Source organism: Tenrec ecaudatus, chromosome 11 (assembly GCF_050624435.1).
Source record: "Tenrec ecaudatus isolate mTenEca1 chromosome 11, mTenEca1.hap1, whole genome shotgun sequence".
Taxonomy (NCBI): Eukaryota; Metazoa; Chordata; class Mammalia; order Afrosoricida; family Tenrecidae; genus Tenrec; species Tenrec ecaudatus.
In genome coordinates, this window is record NC_134540.1 from 4,115,374 (window position 1) to 4,142,491 (window position 27,118).

General features: G+C 52.6%; 1 protein-coding gene and 1 pseudogene across 2 annotated transcripts in view; both read right to left on the reverse strand.

Moving 5' to 3' along the window:
- Nucleotides 1-9,275: 9,275 nt before the first annotated feature.
- The window catches only part of USP12 (ubiquitin specific peptidase 12), a 65,973-nt gene continuing 48,130 nt past the window's right edge, over nucleotides 9,276-27,118 (reverse strand). For both annotated transcript variants that reach the window (XM_075562788.1, XM_075562789.1), the window contains 5 exons: nucleotides 20,737-20,813; nucleotides 20,541-20,624; nucleotides 17,081-17,278; nucleotides 15,533-15,611; nucleotides 9,276-12,413 (listed from right to left, as the gene is read on the reverse strand). In XM_075562788.1, the coding sequence (XP_075418903.1) occupies nucleotides 12,312-12,413; nucleotides 15,533-15,611; nucleotides 17,081-17,278; nucleotides 20,541-20,624; nucleotides 20,737-20,813 (540 nt within the window). In that variant the 3' untranslated portion in view covers nucleotides 9,276-12,311. The remainder of the gene's footprint in view (nucleotides 12,414-15,532; nucleotides 15,612-17,080; nucleotides 17,279-20,540; nucleotides 20,625-20,736; nucleotides 20,814-27,118) is intronic.
- On the reverse strand, nucleotides 22,764-26,920 carry LOC142461535 (large ribosomal subunit protein eL13-like; annotated as a pseudogene).

Here is a 27,118-nt window from a genome sequence, read left to right on the forward strand (position 1 = left end):
TGTTGCGTGAAGAGGAATTTATGGACTGGTGTGGGACATGTGGGCTAATGTCGGACTTGATTTGGACTGGGCTGAGGTGTTTTCTCAATATACAATTGCTCTTGTCTATAAAGCTCTTCCTTATCCACATATGAGTGAGTGTCTATGAATTTGATCCCCTAACCCGCCTGACTGACACAAGGACCGGGAGTATCATGGACTGCCATGCCTGGGAGGAAAGCAGTCAGAATGGTCTTTATAAGTGAGGGCAGTGAGGCGTGTCTTGGGTGCTGTCAGGAGAGACCAGTCCTTGGAGAAGCACGTCGTGTTTGGTAAAGGCTCCAGGAACAGGAGGAGGTCCCTAAAGGAGATGGACTGGCGCAGTGGCTGGCACAATGGGCTCGAACACCCTAATTGTGAGGATGGTGTAGGACCAGCTGGGTTTACCTTCTGTTATACAAAGGGTCGGCCTGAGTCAGAACCGACTTCCTACACACACACACACACACACACACTGTGCATGGAAAGACTCCTGCTGGGGCAGAGAGCTAAGGGTTGCACTACAAACCACAAGGTCAGTGGTTCAAATGCACCCCCTGCTCCCTTGAAAAAAGATGGGGTGCTTTGCTCCTGTACACTAGCTAGTGGTCTCCCAGACCGTAAGAAGCAATCCGTTTTACTTTGTGCCTTCTGTAAGGTAGCTAGGAGTCACAATGCATTCTGCATTGGGCTTGGTGTTTGGGTATTTGGATGGGAAAAGCCCCGAAATAAAGTTCTCTGTTAACCTTCTGCAGGCTTACTTACAAGTGACCTAGCATGCCCTTTCAAGGATTTATTGGAAGAAGTTACAAACAGGTCTCTGAACAGGTTCCTCTGTGGACCGACTCCCTGCTGGGAATTTCCATTTCTATCCTGGAAATACTGAATCAGAACCTGCATTTCAATAGGAGACCCAGGTGATAAGAATCACCACCTGTGGGGAAAATGCAAATTCTCAGCAGGAGGTTGACCCGGAATGAACCAGGCTCAAGCCTGCTCACAGGGGCACAGGCAGGCCCTGGGACTGGAAGATAGGTAGGCAGTGTTATGTAAGCGACATAGCACACAACCCGAGTTCAATCACATCAGGAAGAGTTGTGAAATCATCACCACAATCAATTCGAGGTTGTTTTCTACTTTCCCCTACTCATTGTTTGTAGTGCCTTATTTCCCCCAACCGCCCTGCCATGTCCTTCTAACCTCCCTGGCATGACCTTCCAAGCTCCTGCCTTCAAGTCAATTCTGACCCTTAGGGGCCCATGTCTCTAGGTGGTCACTAATCTAGTTATTGATTGTGTAGTTTTACCTATCCTGGATTTCACATACAGGAGGAAAAAACCCAAACAGCTACAAAATAAAGCAGAATGACCTCAATTGAAAAGAAAGCGTAAAAACCGGAACAAATTTAAAATGGGGTTTAAGGGAGATCAAATGATAAGGTGCAACATTTTAACCCAACCGTATCTGTCATAATCGACTCTAAAATGCTCTCTGATAGCAAAGCCATTCACATCTGTGGCAGTTACATAATCTCCTATCAACTTGAGTGAGGGGGTGGAGTTTAGCCTGTCAATCAGGTTGCAGCTTGATGACCTCATTTGGAGGTGCCAAGGAGATAAATAGCTCACTGGAGACCAGACCCAGAGTCTCTGCCTTCCCTTTCCTGCTGTTGAGACACTCAGAGAGCTGGAGGTGACACAGACACGTGGAGATCTGCCCCAGCGCTGAGATGCTCCTGCAGCCACTGGATCCACAAGACCTTCTTCTCCCCACTGGCCTGTGACCTTCCTGCATTCAGCATCCTTGCTATGTGAGTCTAAAGAGGAATTTGTGGACTAGTACCAGACATATAGACTGATATCGGATTTAAAGACCTGATCTGGACTGGGCTAGGATATTTTCTCAATATAGAATTGCTCTTTTATATAAAGCTCTTTCTTATACACATATAAATGTCTATGGAATTGTTTCTCTAGTCAACCCAGACTAACACACATCACAGAGTTGTGGGCAGAGGTTTAATCCTCAGATGGATTGTGAACTTCCGCTGTCATCCGCAGCCTCTTGAAAACTAGGTGTTCACAATTTAAGCTCTGACACCATTTCCACTTCTGGATTTGGATTTTATTATCTATAATCCTTGGATCACACAGGCTGCTGTGCTTCTTCCATGTGGACCTAGTTGACGTCCCACTTAGATGGCTGCCTGGTGACCCGGGGCTACCCCATTTGCTATTTTCCTGCCATCAGCTGCTTTTTAAAGTCTTCTGTGACCAACTCAATAACCCACTTCACTGTCATGGAGCCAATTCCAACTCATAGTGCCCCTAGGGGACTGGGTAGAGCGGTGACTTTTTACAGGAGTAGAACACCTTATCTTTTTTTACCTAGGGGCAGCGGGTAACTTTGAACTGCTGATCTTGCAGTTAGCAGCCTAACATGTAACCACTGTACACTGTACTATGGGCTCCTGTCTGCAATCAAGTTGGCCACAGTTCAGAGGCTCCCATAGCAACAGAACCTGAATGTTCTCTAAAGGAAAGTTGTCAGATGGTGGGGAAAGTGCTTTCTTCAGGAAGGTAGATTACCCATAGCCAGTCATGTCCCACGGAGGGCTCTGCCTCATGGGTAGAAAAGGGGTCCCACTGTTGGTCATTTCTTGTCTACAAAAAATGTAAAACTGATGGAAAATGTGATCACATTGGCCTGTGAAAGCTACTGCATTGATTTTGGGGTATTTCGCAGTGCCACACCCTCTTCCACACAGGATGGGAATTACTGACCAAAATAGAGACTAGGCTGGATAGAAGAAATAGGTGACTGCACCAGGGGCTGGGAAGCCTGATGGAAGATCGCATAAGGCCAATGAGAAGTTAAAAACAATGACAAGCACATGTTTCCCACTTTGAAATCTTGAGGTAGATGTGTGTGCTTTGACCCACTGTGGTCGTTACATCATCTGGTGTCAATTTCAGACAGAAGAGGGAAGGGGTGGAGTTTAGCCTGTCAATTGGATCACAGCCTGATGACCTCATTTGGAGTGCTAAGGAGCTAGAACAGCTCTCTGGAGGTGGGCCACATGCTCACTCCTTGTGAAATACACTTGTTGACAAGACACATGGAACTGTACCAGAGCTCTGGAGCTGAAGGAGTCACGTGGAGACTCCTGCCAGCACTGAGATACCTTTACTGCCACTGGATCCACAAGACTTTCCACCCACTGGCCTATGATCTTCCTGCATTCAGCGTTATTGCATGTGTTGCATGAGTCTGAAGAGGAATTTATAGATTGGTATTGGACATATGGGCTAATATTGGACTTATGGACTTGATCGGGACTAGACTGGGGTGTTCTTGCAATACTCATTTGCTCTTGTATATAAAGCTTTTGTTATACACATATGAGTGTCTCTGGGTTTGTTTCTCTAGTCTGCCTGGACTGACACACCCACTCACCACTTGGCCAATCAGGAACTACTCATGGGAGTCACCCATCTAATTGCCAGTGGATTGAAATCTTTTTCGTGGTAAAGTGTATCTTTCTGTGCTCTCCTAGTTTAATAAGCAGAGGGGAGCATGGACCCTGAAACAGAAATACAGGCCCGGTGCTGGGCCTGGGGGCTCAGAACCAAGGTCTAGACAATACCCAGGTCTGTTGGCATAACCCAGTCTAAAAGCCTGTGAGCAGCCATCTCAGATGCAAGCGTCGGCCTCTCTGTGTCCAGAAGAAAGGAGAGAGAAGGAGATCAAAGTCACGTGGAAATCATCCCTTCAGTGGACTGACGGACCACCAGAACGCCCATCTCCCGAGACAACCCGGAGGCCAGGAGAGCTTGATGGTGCCCAGCTACCACCACCAACGACTCTGAAAGGGATCCCATGAGACGGTCCTGGATAGAGTGGGAGGAAAATGTGGAATAAAACTCAAAATCATGAAGACCAGGCTTGTGTGCCAGTCCGATAGAGACTGGTGAATCCCCAAGACTATAGCCTTTAGTCCTCCTTAAGATCTGGAAATAAACACACACCCCATGGCTCAATTTTCAGCCAACAATAGATAGGGCTCCAAGAAGAACTGTTAACATCGGTGTAGTATGCACGCCTCAGACCGACCAAGCAGCTGAGATCCAAAGGGCAGCGCTGACTCCAGGGCAAAGCTCAGAGGGGTTAGGAGAGGAGGAGGAGGGGCAGCAGTGGGACCAGCAATGTCACCTAGGGCAGGCTGCAATCAATGAGACACAATGAAATGTTATGGAGAGTTGAATGGCCGTCTGCTCTGCTACGTGCTGTGAACCTCCACCTAATGCACAATAAATAAACTATGGGCTCCACGGCGACCGAGTGACCAGGGAGAAGCCCCCCCCCCCTCAGCTGCCTTCTTTGAGCAGCAGCGTACAGCTTACCAAGCACAAGCCATCTGAGAAGCCCACCCACACAGGCGCTTAACGGTCTGGGCTGGGCGCCGCTGAGCACTGAAAGCTCTTTCACTGAAGAACGCAAGGGGAGCAACTGGCGCGTCCGTCTGTGTACATACCTCGATCCCAGTTGTGTCCGGGACACAAGCCATTCTTCCGACATCATGTGTGAAGGCAGGTGTTACCCCGCCCCCGCCCCCTGCTTCCCTTCCTCAAAGGACGTGATTCTCTGACAATCCTCCCATCGGACACACTCTGTGGACTGGCAGCTGCTAACACAAAGGGTGGTCATTTGAACCCATGAGAGAAAGACATGGTGATCAGCTCCCCTAAAAATGTACATTTTGGGGGACCCCGTAAGGCAGCTCTGCTCAGCACCAGAGTCGCTCCCAACCAACTCACTGCCATCAAGTCGATGGCCACCCTGTTATACAGAGAACTGCCCTCTCAGGAGTCTGAACGGAAACTCTCTGGGAACAAACCGTCATGCTTCCAAGGAGCTGCTGGTGGGGTCGAGCCGCCAGCCTCTGGGCTAGTAGGCCAGTGTTCAGACCACTGCACCACCAGGGCCCTTCTGTTAGGCTGTGGAGTGGCTGACACCCTTGCAAAACTCACGCCTCAGGGGCACGCTTGTAAATCCAAGAGACTTCTACAAGGAAAAGGGAAGTTTCAGGCACTCACAGGACATCCCAGGGGCCCAAAGGAGCGCCCAGAGAGGCCTGAGAGGGAGCTTGGGCCTAGGCAGCACGTGTACCCCGCCCTTGGACCTGCAAGAGCGCACACCGACAAAAGAGTAAAAAAGGAGTCAGAGAGGGGAGTCAGAGAGCAGCCAGAGAGACTTGGCCTTCTGGTGACAGGCTGAGATCTCCTTCAGCTGAGCAGGCGTAGTTGAAGGTATTGGCTGACCTCATTGGCTGAGTTTAAGCACTCCTGGGGGATGTCTTGTGGCTGGGCCTAGTCTGTGTGCACCCAGGTAAACCTCCCACCTGGGCCTTGTGGGGCAGGGGGACAAAGCATGGGGGGCGGGGCTTGTGTCTGAGCATGCTCACTTTGGATCTTTCCATAGGTGTAATTAGCCTGATTTCTTTCCCACCACGTTATTGCGGCATGGATAGCTAATTTTCAGTAGCGTAGGCATTTGGCGAAGAATGCCCCCCTTTGTCCCTAACCTAGCTACCTGTCCCTGTCACTGTGTGAGCCTGCATACAGCCACTGTGCTTCTGAGTCAGCTATGTTTAAATACTGTCATTGATTTTGCTTACAGCAGTGGGTATCACCCTTCCTGATGCCACAGCCCTTAATACAGTCCCTCGTGTGGTGACCCCCCAACCATAACATAATTTTCGTTGCTACTTCATCACTGTAACTTTGTCACTGTTACGAATTGTCATGTAAACATCTGATATGCAGGATGTATTTTCATTGTTACAGATTGAACATACTTAAACATAATTAAAGCATAGTAATCACAAAACAATATGCAATTATATATTGTGAAATATTCATGTCTTTCCTGATGGTCTTAGGTGACCCCTGTGGAAGGGTCATTCGACCCCCAAAGGGGTCTCGACCCACAGGTTGAGAACCGCTGGCTTGGCGCATCCTGTGCTTGACTCTTAGGTTTCAAATATATGCTTGAACTGATTCCCAAGGGTTTAATGGAGAGTTCATTGGCATCCGGCTCCTGCCTGGGGTCCACCTGGCCCTCGGGTTTCCCTGGTCATGTCTCAGCTTTTGGAAAGGAGCTATCCAGACCATGAACGCTGCAGCTGGGTATCCTCAGTGCCTTTAGGTTTCTTGGGGTCTTTGTCTCCTATGACTTCTAGCATTGTTGAGAAAAATCAGGACATCCGTTGTAGCTTGGGAAATAAAATGAGTTGTGCCCCCATCCTATGGCCTCTGTGGTGGTGGGGTGTTCCAAGAGAAGGCTTCCTCTATTAGCCTGCCTTCCTGGTCAGCAGCCTCCCCTCGACCTCTGTCCACTTGCACTGGTTATTCAGAGCTCCATCGCTCCAGGACACTGGCGCCCTATTTGGGGAGTGAGTGACCAACAGGGAGGTGGACGCTGACTCCGCCACAGGGGATGAGTTTGGCTCTTCTGAAAAACAGAACTGCCTTCTCCTAGTCTAAACCTTTGGGAGTGGGTCTCCGGAACCCCGCCCTCCTCCACTGCCCAACCCTCAGGGGGTTCTGCTCCTCAACCAGATTTCGAAACGGATCCACTCAAGACCTCAAGCAAGAGGGTTTTGCTTGATTTTCTTGAGACACGTCCTCTGACTTGGAAACAAGCCGCAAGCCTGGGCTGTTTCATCTCCTTTCAGGGTTTGATGAAGAGACAGATCATTGACACCAGGTGAGGAAGCTCGGAAAGGAATGGGCCCTTCTGGGAAACTGTAGTCCGCTTATTTCCTGGAGGATGGGGGCTCCAGGCAGTGGTTACTGGAGAGGGAATCGGCCTGCATAAGCGAGGGTTTTTCCTTTGGGAATGGTGAGGGGGAAATAAACACCTTCAAGTAGGCTTGGGAAATCCTTCATCAGACAGTATTGAAAGTTCTCCCTCTTCAATTCCTATGACCCGGAATATGCCCGCCCTCGGGCTGCTTGGAGGGCCAGGTTGTGAAAGGGAGAACTTGGTGATCTGCTCTTACAAGGATTACATTGTCATGGCAACGGGGGAGGGGGTTGTCCTCCTACTCTGTCCTACCCTGTGGCTGTGAGCTGGAATCGATTCAGCAGTTAAGGGGCACTGACAGAGCTCTAGATTCTCCCATCTCCAGGCCCACCCATCTGATGGCATTCCTGCAGATACCCATTTTCCCAATTCATCCTGTTTATTCTGCACATTCGTTTGCATATCACACCTGGACATAGGTATGTACACTTCTCGCCTAATGACTCTCTTGTTATCCCAGGATCCGACATTTCCTGTTTCTCACCAAAGCGGCAGGTGAGGAAGTGATCTGTAACATCTCCACAACACCCCACCATTAGCTCTGGAAGCCTACCTGTGTCCATATATTGGGGGGAGTGTAGGGAGGGGTGAATGGTCACCTTGCCACAGAGTTCATAAGCCACGTTTCCCTGCCTTCCTCCTAAGCGATCATTTCCAGGACAACAGAGAAGATGCCTGCGCTTTCCTGCTGACTGCCTACAGCTGGTGGTTAAGAGCAGGTACTGGTGAAAGGCTTTGATTAAATGCGCCAGAACTTGAGCAGGTTAGGAAGCTAGCTCAGCCCTGACAGTGAGGGGCCCGAGGGCCATTCTTCCCTCCTGAAAGTCTGCATTTCCTTCCTCGGTAAAATGAAGACACAGAGATTGTTTAAATTAAGAATTAACTTTTTTTACGAGTTATTTGAGTAGCTCTTGAGAGGCAAGCACAAGAACCCTGGAGAGGTTAAACATATATATCATTGTGAATGAGGGGGGAGTGCAGAGTGGAGATCCAAAGCCCATTTGCAGGCCACTGGGCATCCCTTTACAGAAAGGTCTAGGGGAGGAGACAACCAGTCAGGGTGTGATGTACCAACTATGAAACATACAACTTTCTTCTAGTTCCTAAATGCTTCCTCGCCCCCCACTATCATGATCCCAATTCTACCTTACAAATCTGGCTAGACCAGAGGATGTACACTGGTACTAATAGGAACTGGAAACACAGAAAACCCAGGGTGGATGATCCTTTCAGGACCATTGGTGTGAGTCCCGATACTGGGAGGGTGGAGGGAGGGTACGGTAGAGGGGGAACCGATTACAGGGATCTGCATGTGACCTCCTCCCTGGGGGATGGACAACAGAAAAGTGGGTGAAGGGAGACATCGGACAGGACAAGATATGGCAAAATAATAATTTATAAATTGTCAAGGGTTCACAAGGAAAGGGGGACCGGGGAGGGAGGGGGTGAAATGAGGAGCTGATGCCAGGGGCTTAAGTGGAGAGCAAATGTTTTCAGAATGATGAAGGCAATGAATGTACAAATGTGCTTTACACAATTGATGTATGTATGGATTGTGGGCTAGTCCAACTGGCTTCTGGGTTTGTTCCGAGATGGACAAATGAGCTTCGGCTTGAAAGCTGACTGCCGGGGCTGAGGCCTGAGGGCAGGCCGCTGCCCAGAGAACCGAGTAGGACGGGGATGAGTATCTCTAGAAACCCAGTAGGTCCCCAGTGGTCTAGGACGTAAGGTCCCAACGATTTCACGGCAATTACCGTCCTGCAGGGAGGGGAAGTGGGAGTTGTTGACTTTTATGGGAGAGTCCCCTCCCAGATGTCATGCACCTCAATTTAGAGAGACAGACACACTTCTTGTCTGGGAAGGCACTGTGCACACAGGCACAGCCCATGTTCCGTGCTTTGCTCACAGATGTTGAGTTTTCCACAGAAGGAGGGCGAGGGAGGCTGGGGGCACCATGCGCCCAGCAGCTTGGCCTCACTCCTGCCTCTGCAGGGCTTTTTCTCAGGCTCTGGTCCCCAGTGTCGGCAGCGGGACTCAAATTAGGTGTGTGCTCGCAGCAGTTTCATGTGCAGAGCTGCTGGGGGGAACAAAAGTAATTACTTTGGGTCATCAACCCCAAGAGCCAAATTCCCTGCCATTAAGTGCACTCCGACCCAGTGACCCTGTGGGACAGGGGAGAGCTGCCCCTGTGGGTTTCTGAGGCTGGACCGCTTCCTCCTTCAGAGTGGCTGGTGGCTTCGAACTGCTGACCTTGTGGTCAACAGCCCAAAGTGCAGCCACTCTGCCAACACTGGCCATTTTCCCAAGCGTCGCCTCAAATTCATGTCAGGACCCACCGGGGTGCATTTCGGGCTGGGGAAGGACAAAAACCACACTTGAAAACCCACAAGCACAAATAAACCAACTTTAATAGATATTATTTTGTATTTATATAGCGCCTTCTTCAAGAACCTTAGAAGCTTTACAGACATGATCTCTAATTAGCCCCCACAACAACCCTGTGAGGTAGGTATTGCTCCCGTGGGACCAGACAGGGAGACTGAAGCACAGAGAGGGTGAGTGACTTGCCCAAGGCCACACAGACACGTCACCGGAGAGGCAGGTGGGCAGGCAGGCGGGGGCCCTCTCCTCCCAGCTCCCCGGGTGATGCCCAGGAGCAAGACTCATGAGTGAAAGTCTCAGAGCAGGCACGTGATCCCAGGGAGATCGTCCTTCAGCCCCCAAGGAAAGGCAAAGCCCTCCGCTGACGGCTAAGGCGGCCAACGAGGGCCGGGCCTCACATTTCTGGTCCCCCTCCGCTCCCTGGCCATCCCAGCCCCCTTCCGAAGATCATGCTCCCGAGACAGGGGCTGGGTGGCTTGGAAGCAGGACTCGATTGGGAATATGTGACTTTGAGTTAATTTATAGAAATTGTTTTCCGCCAACATACAACATTCGGGACGCTGTCCGCCACACACACGCACGTTCACGGTTACGCAGCACACGGCCACCACTGACCACGTTCCCTTGCCCTCCGCTCCACCGCAGGCGCCCACAGCCAGCACGGGGCCCCTGCTCCCGTGGCCTGGGGTCTGCGTGAACGCCCCCAGCCCCGGCCGCCCGGGTGCCTGAGAGCCACAACTTCATACTTCCAGTCGGCTGCACTAAGAGACAAAGAAAATGGAGATCCCTTCCCCCTCCCCACAACGCCCACCCCCCTGACAAAAGCACACAGATCAAACGTGGCGTTGGCGTGAACAGTGGGTGAATCCCATGGGGTCCACGACAGAGGCCCTGCCACGGCATTTTCTCCTTCGACGTAAAGTCAAAGACCGCAGAGAGCAGTCGGAGGCTGGCTGTTTCCGTAAAGGGCTCCGTTTGTCGTTCTCCCACCTGCCGTGGCTGAGCCAATGGGACTGGCTAGCCTGCCTTTCCCGGCCTGGAGTCTCTGACCGCTGACGGGGAGCTGTGGGAAGTCGGCCTGCCTCCAAGACAGTTCAGCAGAAGTCCTGAAACCGGAACAAACTGAACCAAAAGGGGTTCCCCTCCCGGGGTGAAGGCGCCCCTCTCCCCCCGCCGCCAGGTCCGGACTGTGGATCTCTGGGGGGCCGGGCAGGGCCTACAGAATTTGTGTACCGCGGTGCCGGTCAAGGTGCTGCATTAGAAAAACAGAACCACAATAGCAGTGCGTTAACTCACACCGAGCCCACGGTCATGTCCCCCCAGCATATCTGTGTCAGCGGTCCAGTTGGCCAAGGGACCCTGTCTGAGGACCGAGTCGGGGAAGGGCCGTTTCCTGAGCTAGAAGGTCCAGGGGAGACATGTGAGTACCAGCCTCCCAGGTCGCGGCTGTTGTCTGGTTGTCACGTTCAATACTTTTAGGAAAATAACTCTAGAAAAGAGATTTTAAAAGAGAGAGGGGACAAACGATCACTGCCTGAGAGGGTGAACTCGCACCCTGGGGCCCGTTTTAGAGGGTGGGGAGCAGCTGGTCAAAGCTTCCTGCGCACTTCAGACACCTCCCTGAGGGGCGGGGCCGCTGCAGCTGGTTTCACACATCTCTTAAGGACATGATCACTTGGGGAAAAACAATAGAACCAGAAGGAAGTCTTAGTGAGCAAATTTCAATTAAGAATCTCTCTCTGTAGTCCTGACCTACTTCATTCAAATGCAATCTCCAAAGGGTTTGTGCGCCAGTGACCAGGCTGTAGGGGTTTATCCAGAATGGAGGACTCCCTTCCAGGGTCAGAAATGACACTTGAGAATGACTTGGCTGTCAGGCATGCATTTCGCCTGCGCCCGACCCCACTGTCCACAACAGGGTCCTCCCGAGCTGAATGGCTCACAGCCCACCTGGCACTGTGTGTCTCCGTGATCGTCCGGCAGATCCAGGGCGTTGTGCTCAGTGTTTGTGTTTCTGAACTAACGTGGAAGCTGAAGCGTACAGCAAAGGACAAAGACTGAGCCAGGGACTTCCTGTGCTCCTGGGAGAGGAGGTCGCCCCACCCCTCTGGTTGAAGTAAACCTCCCTCTGAAGGTATCGGAATTGATTTCCAACAGTATTTAAAACTCACCTTCAAAACAGAAACCAAGCAAAGGAAAAATTAAATGAACAGAAACTAGCATTTGAAAAAGAAAAAAGCAGCTCAGATTTTGTGGGCGTGTTGCACGATGTGTAAGGACAATAAATAAGGAAGGGGGAAAGAAATCCTAATTACAAAGCCAGTCTTTCCCCTGGGGACACTGCTCCCTATACACACACACACACACACACACACACACACAGGCACACACATATGGGCACATACACACACACACACTGTGTACGATTACAAGCTTCTTCAGAGAAGCAGAACCTATTCCTCTTCCCGACGCTGGAGTCTTGGACCGGTTAGTTTCGGACATCAGGAAGGCAACTGCAAGTGTTGGGCCCGAAAATCATTTCTGGTTTACGCTTGGAAGAAACACATGAAGACGACAGAAAACAAACCCCCCTGAGCGGCATATGAGACACCGTAAGCAGCAGGCGAGCTGGGCCCCAACACTCAGAACAATCCAGATGCCGACTCTTCCTCTCGTACCCAGAGAAGGTCCACACGTGACCGGCGTGATCCTGCCGTGCAGCGTGAGTGCAGGGGCCGGCCAGCACTTGGAAGGGTGCTGGCGAGGGGGGGGGGGCTGGGGCCTCTGGGGTGCTGGCAGATGGTGCAGAGCACAGAGCACGTGATACCTGAGCGAATAAATCAACCACCATGATGGGGGGAGGGGCGCGTTCATCCCGAGTCTCTGCTTTATTTGTGTGCAACGTGCTGCTGCCCCTGAGCGAGCGTGCACGCCGTCCGTCTGTCCGTCCACCCGCAGCTGGGGCTCAGTGCTTTCTCGGGTCCCAGTTCACTGGGGGTGGGGGGCACCCTGTGGCTGAGGGTCTCCCTTCAGCACTGCCCCAGTTAGTCCCGGGACTGGTAGAAAAGGATGTAGCCAGACTCAGAGTTCTTTGAGATGTCTGACGTCAACCCGTAGAATTCTTCAATCGCTTGGGCGTCGATCTTCTGCCGGGAGAGGGGACAGACACACTGTTAGCAGGGGCCCGAGGACCTATGGCCCACCCTGGCCCACCGCCCAGCCACATTCCCCTCCCCCGATGGGAGGCATGGTTACAAGGTTACAGCTGTGGCTCCTGTACGCCTGGCCTCATTTCTAAGTGAAACTTTTATCACAGGCATGGACGGATAGAAGGATGGATGTAAAGAAAAATGCATGGTACTCTTAGGCCTTGAGACTGTTCCAGGTTTCACATCTCCACTGGGGGTTTTGGACAGATGGGCTCCCCTCAGACCAGGGATAAGGGGCGGGGGAGCGGGACTGGGGCAAACCCTCTCACTTACTGTTCTGAACTGCTCACCAGTTGAGATAGCTAAAAAGTTTATTGTGTCAACCTGGCCGATAAACACACGTGGGGTTAATTGAAGGGTGGAGGAATAACTGGCTTGGTGAGCCTTGCCTTTGTAGTTCTCGGGTCTCTTGCTTTGTGATGGTCACACCAGGGTGCAGCTGCCTTAGTCAGTTCCCTGCTTTAGCTGGCAAGGCTCACTTCCTGCAAGACATCCCTGAGAAGCTGTATGAGCTACCCTGATGCAGCCCTGGGTGCTGGAGCAGCTGTGTGGAGACCCCTGCCAGCACTGAGATGCTTACACGTTCACTGACTCGGCTTTCCTGCTGCAGTCGGCATCATTGTGTGTGTTTTGTGAGATGGAGGAGGACTTTGTGGATGGGTGTCAGACATATGGGTTAATGTTGGACTTGTGGGCTTGGGCAGCACTGGGTTGGGATGTTTTCTTGATGTGCACTTACCCTTTATATAAAACTCTCAAACATATGAGTTTCTGTGGATTTGTTTCTCTAAAGCACCCAGACTGACACACCAGTCAAATCGCCATCATCTCATCAGGATGCACTTTCTTGCATATGAAACAGTTCTGAACATCCAGAGTGGCTTTATGTTACAAGATTCAGACAACCCTGAGTCCTGGCAAGAATGTGGGGTACATGGCATGGCCACAGGCAACCCATAGGTGGGGACGTGCAGTGGGGCCAACGCTGAGGAAAAGGTGCTCTAACGATGAGCACACAGGCACACTCTGTTCCAGAGCCCTTACCCCCAGGACGACATGAAATACACAACCGGTCACGACTCCGGGGCCACAGAGAGGGGACAGCCTGGAGCCCAGAAGGAGGCACGGACACAGAGGCCCACTGGATGGAATGAATGACGCAGTCCCGGCACCATGACCACAACTCGTGGGGAAAAGGAAGTGAAAAGATCATGGCGTTTCCCAGGCTTCTTCAAGCCCCCTTGCAACGTCCACGTCCACTCAAGAACAGGCAAAGCTAAGCGTAATGATAAAAGTAATAATTCTTTGTTCTAAGAAATGAGGAAACTCAGGAAGAATGGGAATTCCGGAACAATTTGCTGTGCTTATGCAGAGCTTGCACACGGATCAAGAGGCGGGGTTTACACTCAGGGAAGGTGTGGGTCGGGCTGCATCCTCTCGCCATCCTTGTTCCGTCTGTGTGCTGAACACACACTGGAGAAGCCGCATGACGCCAGGGAGAGAGCGGCATCAGGACCGGAGGAAGGTGAGGAACAGCAAGAGCTGTGTGGATGGCGGGTCGTGGCTGGCCGCAGGAGAGGGGCCTTGACACACTTGCTGATGATGACCAAGCACTGCAGCCTTCGGGACGGGTTACCACTCGATGTACAGAGCAAGGATCCTAGCCGCCTTCAGTATGCGCGACAGCTCAGTGTGGAATGAAAAAAACCAAAACTCACTGCCACCAAGCAGATGCTGACTCACAGGGAGCCTACAGGGCTGTGCGTCTCCGTGAGTCTCAGAGACGGTAACTGTTTCTAGGAATGGAAAGCCCCGCTGTCCTCTCACAGAGAGGCTGAGGGTGTCAAGGGCTGACCTTGAAGTTGGTCCAACATCGAGCCACTGAGGCTCTTACAACTCAACAGGAGCAACGGGGAACATCAAGATCAACGGAGAAATGACTGATGGTGTCAAGGATTTCATCTCGCTCGGATCCACAGTCCATGTTCCCGGCAGCAGCAGTCAAGAGAGCAAAAGACGAATGTCATTGGGTCAGTCTGCTGCACAAGGCCGCTTTAAAGTGAGGAAAAGCAAGGAGGTTACTTGGAGGACTAAGGTGTGCCCGATCCAAGCCCTGGTCTTCATTTCGATGTCCTCACCAGCAGGTGCAAGTTGGACACGGAGTCAGGAAGGCGGAAGGAGAAGGGGTGCATCGGAAGTCCAGTGCCAGAGAAGAACACCAAGTACCAGGGACGGCCCGAAGGACCGACGGGCTTGTCTTGGAAGAAGTGCAGCCAGAGTGCTCCTTAGAGGCCATGCTCTGGTAAAGTGGAGGGACAGCGGAAAAGACGACACCCTCCACCAGACGGATGGACCCAGTAGCCACAGCAGCAGGCCCAGGCGCAGAACCGGGCAGTTTCCTTCTGTGGCGCGTGGGGCTGCTATGGACCAGCACCAACTGCATGGCCGCGAACAAGACCCGAGCGTGGAGAACTTTCTGGGGTGTTGGCCGGGTAGAGAAAGGACAGGGCCTGAAGGGATGCCATCGTGATCTGAATGGTGGACTGGAGGGAGCATGTACGTACGCGCAGACACTGTGACTGCGGGGACTAGTGTATACGTAAGGTTAAGATGCATGGGCTTTATCTCAGCGGAGTACTTCAGTCACACGTGTTGTGTTTTCATAATGAATTCTGTGACACTCGCTGCCATCGAGTCAGTGCTGACGCACAGCACCCCCGTGGGTTTCTGTGAGTAAACTGCTCCCGGGCGCCAAAGGCCCAGGCTCTCTCGCCAAGAGCTGCTGGTGGTTTTGAACTGCCAGCCGTGTGGTTCGCAGGCCAGCGCCTAACCACCTTTAAAAAGGACACTGCTGCTGAGGCTTCCCTTGCTTGTTCTACCCGGCCCAGGACATCCGTCCAATGCTGAGGCACTGGGAGAGCCGTCAGGGAGTGAGCAGCGGGAATGAGCACAACGGAAGGCCTGGGCATTGTCTACCACTCGTCGCCTGGCCGGAGCGAGCGGGGCAGGCGCAACACAAACACAACTTTACAAACGACGGACGGGACGCTACTTACTTCTACAATGTCATCATCAAACAACAACCAGAAATCATGACTCTTCACTATTGCAATATAATGACCTCGGTTGGGACCACTGCAGAGAGAGAGAGAGAGAGAGAGAGTTAGCTAATTCGTTAATTCCGTCTAATCTTCACATTTCAGTACTCTGCAGGCCCCAGATCCCGCAGTCTAGAGTTGGGAAAGCTGACAGTGAGACCTGGTCCCCTCGACTTTGGACACGTTATCAGGAGAGGCCGGACCCTGGAAATGGGCATCCCAGCAGGCTTTGCACAGCAGAGGGGCAGCAAAAAGAGAAAGACCCTACACGAGATGGACTGTCACTTTACAATTTAAACCTAAAAAGGAACCAACTGCACTCATTTGAACTTGGCAGTCAACTGTAAAATCAAATAATTAACACTCTACTATGATAAATATAGCTGGTAGTTTAGTTATAGAAAATCCCTTTGTGAATTTTACACAACTGAATTTTGAAGGGGTTACGCAAATACTTAATTGCCTCTTTAACGCTGCACCGAGTTCTTGTAATAATGCTCAAGTTGCTTCTAGGGCAGGTTTACGTCCTTCCCTTCGCTTGCTCGTTTCCATTGGTCACGGGCGAGAACAGGCCAAGTTCAATGGCGAGTGAGTCCCCATCCCATCCCGTTTAAGAGTGTCCCTCCTGCCCCACCCACTCTTTACAGCAGAGAACAAGGGGAGACTTGCCAGGGCAGAGGTGTTGGGTAAAAGGCAAGGTTCTCAGCAAGATGGGACTGTTCTCTCAGAGTGAATGACTGTGCCCGCACATTAGGGTCGTTGGGTCCACCGTGTCCAGTTCTTAGTGTCACCAATTACCTACACAGCTGTCCCTGCATCTCACTTGATGGCTTTGCTTTATAGAAGGATGCAGCAAAGTGCTTATTGATTACACAGTTTACACATAGTTTCCATTAAGTTATACTTCGATAATTACAAGTACGAGGCATACTGCACTTGAAATTCTTCTAGGTAAACACAACTGGCCAACAGCAGCCACCTACTGCCCTGTCCGGGGCGCTCAGCTCCTCCCTGCTATGTGTGGTCAGGTAACGGGCACGACAGCCCGTGGAAACCTGGGGAGCACCCAGCCTGGGTCTCCCTCAGATAGGAAAGGGACATTAACAGACAATGGGCCTGAGAAGCCAAGTCCAGGAGACCTGAGGCACAGCAGCTCAGCGGGAGGTGGGGTGGTGGGAAGGAGTGTCTGAGACGCAGAGAAGGGCTAGAGACGACGTGAGAACAAGGGCTGGGGTGATAACCAGCCCTCAGGAAGCTGCTGATTAGGATTTGCACTGTGAACACCAAACGCCCACCCTGACCTTCTCCCAAAGGGCGACTGGTGGGTTTGAACTTTGGACCTCTGGGTTTGATGCCACATGCGCACCCACGGGCCACAGAAGAATGTAAAGGTTTAGAGAAGAAATGAGATGGCGAACAAGCCAACATGAAACAAACCGTCCCCGGTCAGAAGCCGTGGCAGGCACAGGGCCACCACAAGCCCCACTCCCACCCCCAGCAGCTTACCTCCCACAGTGCACGACCACGGCCACCAGGTCGTACATGCGGTCGGGATTGGTGGCGTCCCCCGAGGTGTTGAAGAGGCGGAGCTCCAGTGGGAAGACCACGCGGTAAGACAGCTTTGTGTATCGATGGAGTTGGTCCATGTACTTGAACCTCTTCAGGTGGAGGGCGAGGATCATGGGCAGTTTCTTCACTTTCATCCTGTGGAAAGGGACGCCACAAGGCACTTTTGTCGAAAGATGCCCCAGCCCATGTCCCTGCAGGGACCAGTCAGCGCTACACCGGGAGGGGAACTTCAAAGTGTCTGTGGCGGGGTCCAGCTCCTCTGAACCCCATCTTTCCCTGTGGACTTCTAGAAGCCCCCTCAGAGCCCACAAACAGGTGGAGGCAGTTTCTATTGCCCAGCTCTTTCCAGTTCATTCTGACCAACTGTTTTTCTGTGGGCAAAACTGGAGGGCTAGGGGACATTCGGAGGGCCTTAGACCACCTGTCACCACACCAAGAGGCATGCGGTCCTGAGAGCTGGCTTCCCGAGGAGACCATGAGCATGGGCGAGTCAAAGAGGTGGGTTTGTCCACCGAATGTGCTGGCTGCCAACAGGAGGCCAGTGGTGCGGACCCCCAGCTGCTCCACAAAACGATGCGGCCCTGTGGCCCTAGGAAGCATCAATAGCAGCTCACATCCCCCGCCTCACGGAAGGGAAGCCAGTCCTGCCAGCCATCACGGGCGGGGTGGCCAACACAGGCTGGGGTTCGGTACAATCTCCATCCACGACAGGCACCCATGCACATCACGCCTGCGGCAGAGTCCACGTGCGCGCGTGCGCGCGCGGTCCCGCAGTGACTGTCCGCCAGGGGTGAGAACGAGCCAACCCCAGGTCCTGGCTATGTGCGCACAGCTCCTCCTTCCGAGCGTGCACGCGGCTGGGAACGTAGGCGTTTGGGCGTTTCCATGGTGAAGCCCCGCCCTCACCCCGCCCCTAACAATCTCGGCCACGCCCTTCGGTACTCCACTCCCACAGAGCACCAGCCCGCTGTGCAGCCGAACCCTCAGGGGGCCTGGCCTTCCTCTCCTGAGCAGGACTCCCGGCGGGCAGGGAGCGTGCATGGCCTTGATGGAGCAGCGCTGACCTGCGGTGGAGGGATGCCCCGACCGATGTGGAGGGAGGCAGAGCCTCCTTCCTAACTTAAAACCTAATGCTGCTGAGGCCACTTAAGCCACTACCTCTGAGAGAGGTGAAAACCCAATTAGTTTATAATGTTCCACAGAATCCACACTCCTATTATTCATAAAATATTTATTACTCAACTCACCTGGTCTTTTAAAATCGAATTGCTAATGGCCAACAGCAGGAAACCAGCCCACTGCCCTGGGGCCCAGTCCATCGCCCAGTGGCTCATGCCCTGGGCAGCCGCCGGGGCAGCGGTTCTCCACTGCCCTCACGCCTCGATCCGTTCCTGCAGTTCCTCACGTGTGGTGACCCCAACCATAAAAATGATTTCCATGGCTACTTCATCACTCATTTTTGCTACCGTTATGAATGGGGGACCCCTGTGAAAGGGTCGTTCGACCTCCCAAGGGGGTTGAGAACTGCTGGTCTGGCCACCAGGCTGCCTTTTAAGGACACGGAAGGGGACACTCACAGGCACTGGCACTGAGCTGTTTCTGACTCCCAGTGACGCTGTCAGATAGGGCAGAGGGGCAGCTCTTCACGGAGCAGACTCATCTTGCTCCTGCAGAGCGGCCGCTGGTTTCAAACTGCTGACCTTGCAGTTAGCAGCCCAATGCCTATGAGAACAACTGTCATTCCTAAAGAGTGACTCAGTGACACAGAATTTACACCCCTGGGGGAGGTGTCCCTGGGTGGTACATCACAGTGCTGCACCTGGCTACTGACCCAAAGGGGGGCGGTTGAAACCCGCCCAGAGGCAACACCCAAGAAAGGCCTGGTGGTCCATGTCTGAAAGGGCTCGGTCACTGGAAAGCAGAGGGGGCGCATTTCAACCCAGGGTCAGAATCGGCCAGCTGATGAGAAACAGGCTGACACTGTGTGTGCGGTCCTGGGAATGTACGCTAAAATAACTCTACAAGTGGATGTTTTTTCCTCGGGAATCGTGTACTGAAACTACAAACTTTTTGGACTTTTTCCCCTCGGGAATCACGCACTGAAACTATAAACTTTTTTTTTTTTACAAACTGAAAAACCACAAACCACACTGGCTGACATGGACAATCGAGTACAACCCACGGTGATCCCGTGAGCTATACAACCGACAGCTCCGTGAGTTTGGGGGGTGGACTGGCCCCCTTTATCCATGCTCAGGGCGCCCTCCCTCAGTATTTCATCTCCTCTCAACCCCCCGTCTCGGCTGGAGCCTTCCTGGAAGGAGTACCAGGCCTCTCATCCCATATACAAGATTTCTGAAGGAAAACAAAGTCCGTTCCTAAATATATTTTATCCTGTGGAAAGCTGGACACCCCAATTACGCCACATGAATGCTACATTAGTGTGGACACGGGAACAGCACAGACTCACGTGCTTCTACGCCTTGACAATAAAAAGGAGCTTTCTTTTTTTACCTGTGACTTAAGAGCCATTTCTACCTTTACCTTTCTCAATGGTACAATTTAAAATTATGGGGGGGGGGATAAGAAGATAGAATAACACAAAAAGACAGTCAGTATAAACACACATCCTAAATATGCCAGCCGATCTAATATCAGACTAAAGTACATTTCAGGACAAGGAACATTCCTAGAGATAAAAGAAGGACATTCCAGAACAAGCGATAATCAATTACCCAAGGAGGTATAACAATGTTAGATGTATATGCTCCTAAAGTAACGATCAAAATCCGACAGAATGAAGGAACAGAAAAGAGTGGGAGTTGCTAACAGGCTCCTTTCAGTAACAAAAAGTCAGCAAGAACAGGGACGGAATGAACAACGCACTGTTGACCCAACACTGTCCTCGATCCCCAGAAGACACGTTCCTCCCAAGTACAAGTGGCACTGGGGAGTGACAGATGATGTCTCATCACACTTCAAGAGGAGCATGTGCTCTGACCAAAAAAACCAGCAAGACATATCTAGAAAACCCGGCCTCCCTCCCGATATAGAAACCAAGCACTACAATTCTAAATAGCTCACGGGACGAAGAAAAGAAAATCAACAAGGGAAATTACACGAGCCTCATCTGTCTCCCTCGAAGCAGCTGGTGGGTTAGAACCATCAACCTTGCGGTGAGCATGGAGTAGATGCTCTGTGAGCATCAGCCAGACTGGGCCGAGCTGGCAGGCCTTTCCTGGGAAGACAGTCACAATCCACACTCTGTGCTGGGCGCTGCACTGACAGGGACTCTCATGCACCTCGTGACGACTTCCCGAGCCTCCACTGGGGTTATTTATGATCGAGCATTTTCAGTTGGAACACCTCCTCCCCACCTCCCTGCGCGCGGCGTTACCGTTTGTGCGCCTCCTGCTTGCTGCGGCATTCCTCACAGTAGTACTTGTACTCGCTGCACAGGGTCTCGGTGTTGCTGAAGCCCCTGTGTGAATGTCAAAGGACACCAGTTTGTGGGGCCCACGTGCAGAGCTGAAACCAGCTGTGCGTTCCCAAACAGCCATCCCTCGCCAGGGGGAAAGGGCCCCAGGAAGTACCTCAGGCAGTGAGTGATCGAAGTGTTCTGTTCCACGTCCACAGAAAGGTCTAGAAAATCCTCATCTTTGCTGCTTATCTGCAAAAAGAAGGACCGGCCTTGGATTTCCTCACCACCGAGAGGAAGTCGCTGCTTCTAGTGGCCGCCGCCCTGCCCCAGCCCACTGATCACCATGGTGGGCCGCTGTTGCCAGGGCTGCGGGCACCTTGAGATGGCTGACGGGATGTAATCACCTTCCACCTCCTCCAGTCTGCCTCCCACCCGCAGACCTGGTGCTCAGTATTTCTCTCTCAAGAATACACCTGCTGTCACACATATTTGGGCAACACTGCATAAAGAAATAGTGTATCAGAAAAGCTACTATGTACACACATCCCTGGAGTAAGGTCCAGCAACTATGGCAGGGGCCAAACCCAATCCAGGGATACATGCGGTAGCCAACTAAATAGGAGGGACAAAGACAAAAAGACATGGGTGGTGGGGGGAGCAGGGCACTAACCACCCAAGGGGAGGGTATTGTTTATATCTCCACAGGACAGGGAGGGAGAGACCAGGCTTCAACCCGGTGCACCAAGACATGAATACAACATACCAGCATGTACCAGGGAACCAAAGAGAGCTGGGCACCCCTACTCTCCATCTCATAAGAATGCACTTCAGAGGACAGCACTGGGGTTATAGCTTGGGGGCAGGGGACCATCTGAAAGAGCACACGGGAGAAAGGAAAAGGGATGGAGAGGGAGGGGAGGACATCCTGGCCCACCAAACCCTGAGAACAATATTCCTGCTGGAGCAGACAATGCACAGGGAGGACCATAGGGCTGGCCCCACCATGAGACACGATGGTCCTCACTAACACCATAGTGCTAGTAAAGACCAACAAACAGACCTTCAACTATTTATAGGCCTTTCCTTTTTTGTCAGCGGCTTTCTTTTTGTTGTGGTGGTTATTGTTTTATTGGTTGACTTCCTCTATTGTTTTATTTAGCTTTGCCTGTTTTTTATGCTTATTAATGTATCTGCATGCCTGTCTAGCTAAGACAGGTGGGATAAATAATTCAGAGATGAAAGAATAGGACCAATGGTTCCGGGGATGATATGGGGGAGGGGGAGGTGGGAAAGAGGAATGCGGTTGGGGAGGAGATAACCAACCCAGGGGCAAGGGAGCAACAAGTGAACTAAAATCAATGGAGAAAAGGTCATAGGATGCGTAGTGGAGCTTAATCAAAGGCAATGCAGCAGCAAGGAATTACTAAACCTGAATGAAGGTCACATGATGGTGGGACAAGAGGAAAGTAAAAGGAAATAGAGGAAAGAACCAGGAGGCAAAGGACATTTACAGAGGCCTAAATACAGGCATGTACATATGTGTGTGTGTGTGTGTGTGTGTATAAAAACGAGAGGGGACTAGAACTGTATATCCATATCTATATGTTAAGAATTAAGATTGCAGATGGACATTGGACCTCAACTCAAGTACTCCCTCAACACAAGAACACTTTGTTCTAACAGTCTGGCATTCGGTGATGCTCACCTTCCCAACACGATTGCTGAAGACAAAAAGGGTGCACATGCAAATGTGGTGAAGAAAGCTGATGGTGCCCAGCTATCAAAAGCTATAGCATCTGGGATCTTAAAGACTTGAAAATAAACAAGTGGTCATCTAGCTCAGAAGCAACAAAGCCCACATGGGAGAATCACACCAGCCTGTGTGATCACAAGGTATTGATGGGATCAGGCATCAGGCATCTAAAACCCAGAACAAAATCATACCCAATGTGAATGGGGCGTGGGGGACATGGAGTAGAGACCCAATGCCCTCTGTAGACAACTGGACATCCCCTCATAGAAGGGTCACAGGGAAGAGATGAGCCAGTCAGGGTGCAGTATAGCACCGAGGAAACACACAACTTTCCTCTGGTTCCTTGGTGCTTCCTTCACCCCACTATCATGGCCTCAATTCTACCTTACAAATCGGATTACACCAGCGTGTGCACACTGCTACAGACAAGAGCCTGCAACACAGGGAATCCAGGACAGATAAACCCCTCAGGGTCAATAAGGAGAGTAGAGATACCAGGAGGATTAGGGGAGGGTGTGGGGGGGAGAAAGGAGAAATCGATCACAAGGATCAATCTATAACCCCCTCCAAGGGGTACGAACAATGGAAAAGTGGAGCGGAGGATGATGTAAGATATGAAAATAATAATCTGTAACTTATCAAAGGTTCGTGAGGGAGGGCGAGCAGGGGAAGGAAGGGGAAGAAATGGGGAGCTGACATCAGGGGCTCAAGTGGGAAGAGAATACATGAAAATGACAACGGCAGCTTATGTGCAAGACACACTGGAGGAAGGCATGGATTGTGATAAGGATGTAAGAGCCCCCAATAAAAGCATTTAAAAAAGAGTATATACACAGCTAGAGACAGAAGGCTTCAACAGAGAGGCAGATTCACTCTTCGGTGGATCAATGTGGTTAGCCTGAATGGTTATTGACTAAAGCTGCTGGAGGGAGGCTGAGACTTTGAGGAGTCTCAGTCCATACTCTTGACTTTGGGCAGACTGTCTGCGTGTACAGTGCAGGCCACAGGCTGACCCCTGGAGGGCGGGTGGGATGGCCGGAATCCACCCAGCACAAATCAGAGCAGTGCCCAGTTGTGCTTTGGGAGCCAGAAGGACTGGTAGCGAGTTCTCTCCTGACACTCTCCCCACCTGTGCATTCCACCTGCCCTCAGCCCCCGGCCCGTCCATCATAACACACTATCAGAGCCCTCAGCAGTGTCTGGGCCCTCCACATAGCTTCCCACTCCTACCTTTCTTTTCTTCCCATTCTCGCCCACTGCACGTTTCAGTGCGAGGCCTGCATCTTCCTGAAAATACGACGAGAGGCTAAACTGCGAACATTCTGACACCCTTGAACACAGACCAACTTCCACAACACAGGTCACACCAAGACCCACGTGCTCACAGTGACCCTCTTTTGGGTTTTCGAGAGTGTGGATCTTTATGGGAGCAGGTGGCCTCCTTTTTCCCCCATGGAGCAGCTGGTGGGTTTGAACTGCTGACCTGTGGTGAGCCCAACATTAACCCGATGGTGCCACTGGGGTGCCTTAGAACTCAGAATCCCCTCTCTTGCTGGACCTGATAAGGGTTAAAATGTATGAGGATAAGGGAAATCTATTGGTTAGCTGGTATCATGTTCTTCCTTATCTGAAATTACACCCTTGGCAGGGGTACTTTGCAAATGCTGCAGCTCCATGCATGGTCAGCCATCGGTGGAGTTTCCATTGGGCTGGGGCTGGCTGCCCCCATCACAACTCCCAGTTGCTTCAAACAAAACTGACACCTTGTTCTCATTAGTTTCTGTCTGGACATGCATAGCTGATTCTGTCAGTCAATGGGCTGTGTTGTTCTTCCAAACATCTGCCAAGCATTTGTCTTTCTTGCTAAGCACCTTCTTTCCCAGTGACTAGGCTATGGGGTGAACTGTGTTCCCCCAAATAAAACCAAAGCAAGTTCACCACCATCAAGCGGATTCCTACCCACAGCAACCTACGGGTCAGGGCAGAGCTGCCCTCGAGGGGTTTCCGAGACTGTAACTCTTGTTTTTGGTGGGGGAGGGAAGGTGTTTATTAAAGGCCCCGACAGACACAACTCTACTTCTTCTTCTCCACATCCTGCTCTGCAGCCTCCTTGGCCCTCTTCGCTCGGATGCCAGAGCTGGGTGATGGTGCAGACCATGTGGAGACGGGCAAAAGCCTTGAAGTCCTGGCTCTTCTTACGTGATGACCCGGGCTTCCTCCTGCTCGTAGACGTTTTGGATGGGCATCACAGGTCCAGTAAGCTGCGTGGCCAGTTAGAGTTCCTCTGCAGAGCTGTCTCCCTTCCTGGGGAGGAGGATGGGCTTGGAGCGCTACTCCTTCAGCCGCTGCACATTGGCCTGCGGGGACTCGGTGGACTTGTTCCACCTCTGGGGGTCCACGGAGATGCTGATGGTCTCCGTCAACTTCTTATGGACGCAGGCCACCCTCAGCGATTCCAGGCTGAAGCCCAGGCCAGTTTGGACTTTGGTGTGATAGCGCACCGTGGGGCAGCACACGACGGGCCAGCCTCGGACCGTGGGGCGATGCAGCAGGCTTTAACTTGTCCAGCCTTGCGCCAGGCAGATCTTCTACACCGGCTGGCTGAACCACGCAGACACATGCCGCTGCCAGTCCTTGTGGAAGTGCCATTCAGGCTGGTCGCCAGGGCTACCTTCAGCCCTCCTCCAAGTGGAATGGCCGGCAGAAAGCGAGACTGTAATTCTTTATGCGAGTAAGAAACCTCACCTTTTGTCTGCAAAGTGGCTGGTAGTTTTGAGCTACTGACTTTGTGGTTAGCAGCAGGCTGTATCCCGCTATGCCACCCGGCTCTGCTCCCCAAAGCACATGCTCTAAGTCCCGACTCATGGTTAAGGAGCCTGGGGGACAGTGAGGGCTAGACTTGGGGCTGGACATTCAAACCCACCAGCCTCCCCTCAGAAGAGAGACAAGGCTGCTTGCTCCTATAGAGACTTACAATTCTTCCTCTCCTCTGGAGGGAAACATGGGTAGGGTAGGGACTGAAGGGTGGCAGCAGGTGGGACTGGCATTGTCGTGGCTGTGCCCGCATTTGGGATGGTTTTGCTGTGCCATGCTCCAGACAGGCTCAGTGCCAGCTGTGTCTGGTCCATCACTTCCAAGGCACGGAAGGGACAGATTACTCAGGAAGCCAGTTGACAGAGGGGCGGGTGGAGGAGGGGCCATGCCACGCACCAGGGGAAGATCCCTGAGGGGCAGGAACAAGGGAGAGGCAGAGAGAGACCTTCCTCCAAGGCCCCCGGAAAACACAGCCTGACCCTGGAGCGCTGGGCCTGAGCATGGACTCCCCTCCTCTGGAACCGTGAGAAAGCAACCTGATGTGAGGCAGGCCTGGCACCTAAGACCACTGTTACAAAGAAGGATCCTGCAGAGGCAGCCGCAGATGCTCACTCGTGGGATGCGCTGCTGTGCGGCAGGGTGCCGGCACGGTGGTACGCAGTCCCGGTGCTGCAGCAGCAAAAACGCCCAGCTGCTAGGCAGGTGGTGGCTGGAAGGCACCACAGGGGAAAGACGTGACAATCCGCTTGACGCTTTGGGTGCCCGAGGGGGCGGTTGTATGGCGTCCCTGAGGCCACACTGGAGCGATGGCTGTGTGTGTTCTCCCTGCAGGCTGCCAGAGAGGCACGGGGATGAGGAGGCATCAGCTCATAAGTGGGGAGACGGGACATGAGCTGGGCCTGACGGTGCACCGGTGCACGCCAGGCTCATGCTCAGGGGCAGCGAGACCCAGGGGCATGCCCCAGATGGGACACAGTGAGAGGCGCCACACAGCCATGCAGGGTTCCTGCTGCCAGAGCCCAGTCTGCACCAGGCAGCAGGGCACGTCACACCCACCCAACATGGCCACCATGAGCAGAACAGGGGCTGCATTCCCAGCCTACGTCAGCATCATAAGCCACCACAGAAGCACGCATCAGACCCCACAAAGGCTGATGAGCCACTCCAGACACGCAGATGACACAGCGAGCTCACAGAGGGCGAGGAAGACCTCGGTGCCTGCTGATGGCGATCAGAGGCCACGCCTGGTCCTCGGCCTGGGTTCTAACTCTGCAAACAGAAAACGAAACCGCCCCACGGGCCATGAGGGCTGAAGTAGTCAAGGCCTTCCTTTTCCTGGGGTCCAGAGACAGCTCACGGAATTGTCAGCCAAGGAAACAGAAGACACACCGCATTGGGAAATCAACTGCAAAGTGTTCATAGCAAAGATCTAACTCTGAGGGCTGAGGGCCGGCCGACTCAAGCCGTGGTCTGGTCCATCGCCTCACATACATGTGGAAGCGGGACGGCGGCTGAAGAAGATGCCGAGATAGCTGGTGTGTCTGTGAGAACGTGCCGGCAAGGAGCGCTGAGCGCTAACACGCCTGCCTGCAGGGGAGCAGGGAAGCCTGTCCTGGACGAAGAGGCACGGGGAGGCTCCCGCGAGGCGAGGATGGCGACGTTCTGTCTCTCATAGCCTGATGTGTTGCCAGGAGAACCGTCCGTCCCCGGAGATGGGCATCTTGTTCGGTAGGTAACACACAGAGCCATGGGAGAGACGAAGGCCCACGGCCAGCTGGGTGGGCATCATGGCTGCGACAACGGGCTGGAGCATGGCAACCCCCGGCAGGAGGCAGGAGCGGCCGCGTCGGGTGTGCTGTGGGGGAGGCTACCGGGAGCTGGAACCAAGCCAACAACACTCCACCACCACGACACCGAGGCACGAGAGGGCAAGCCAATGGCCGGCTATGTACTCAGGTGGGGAGAGGGGGGAGACGCCACTGGCTCC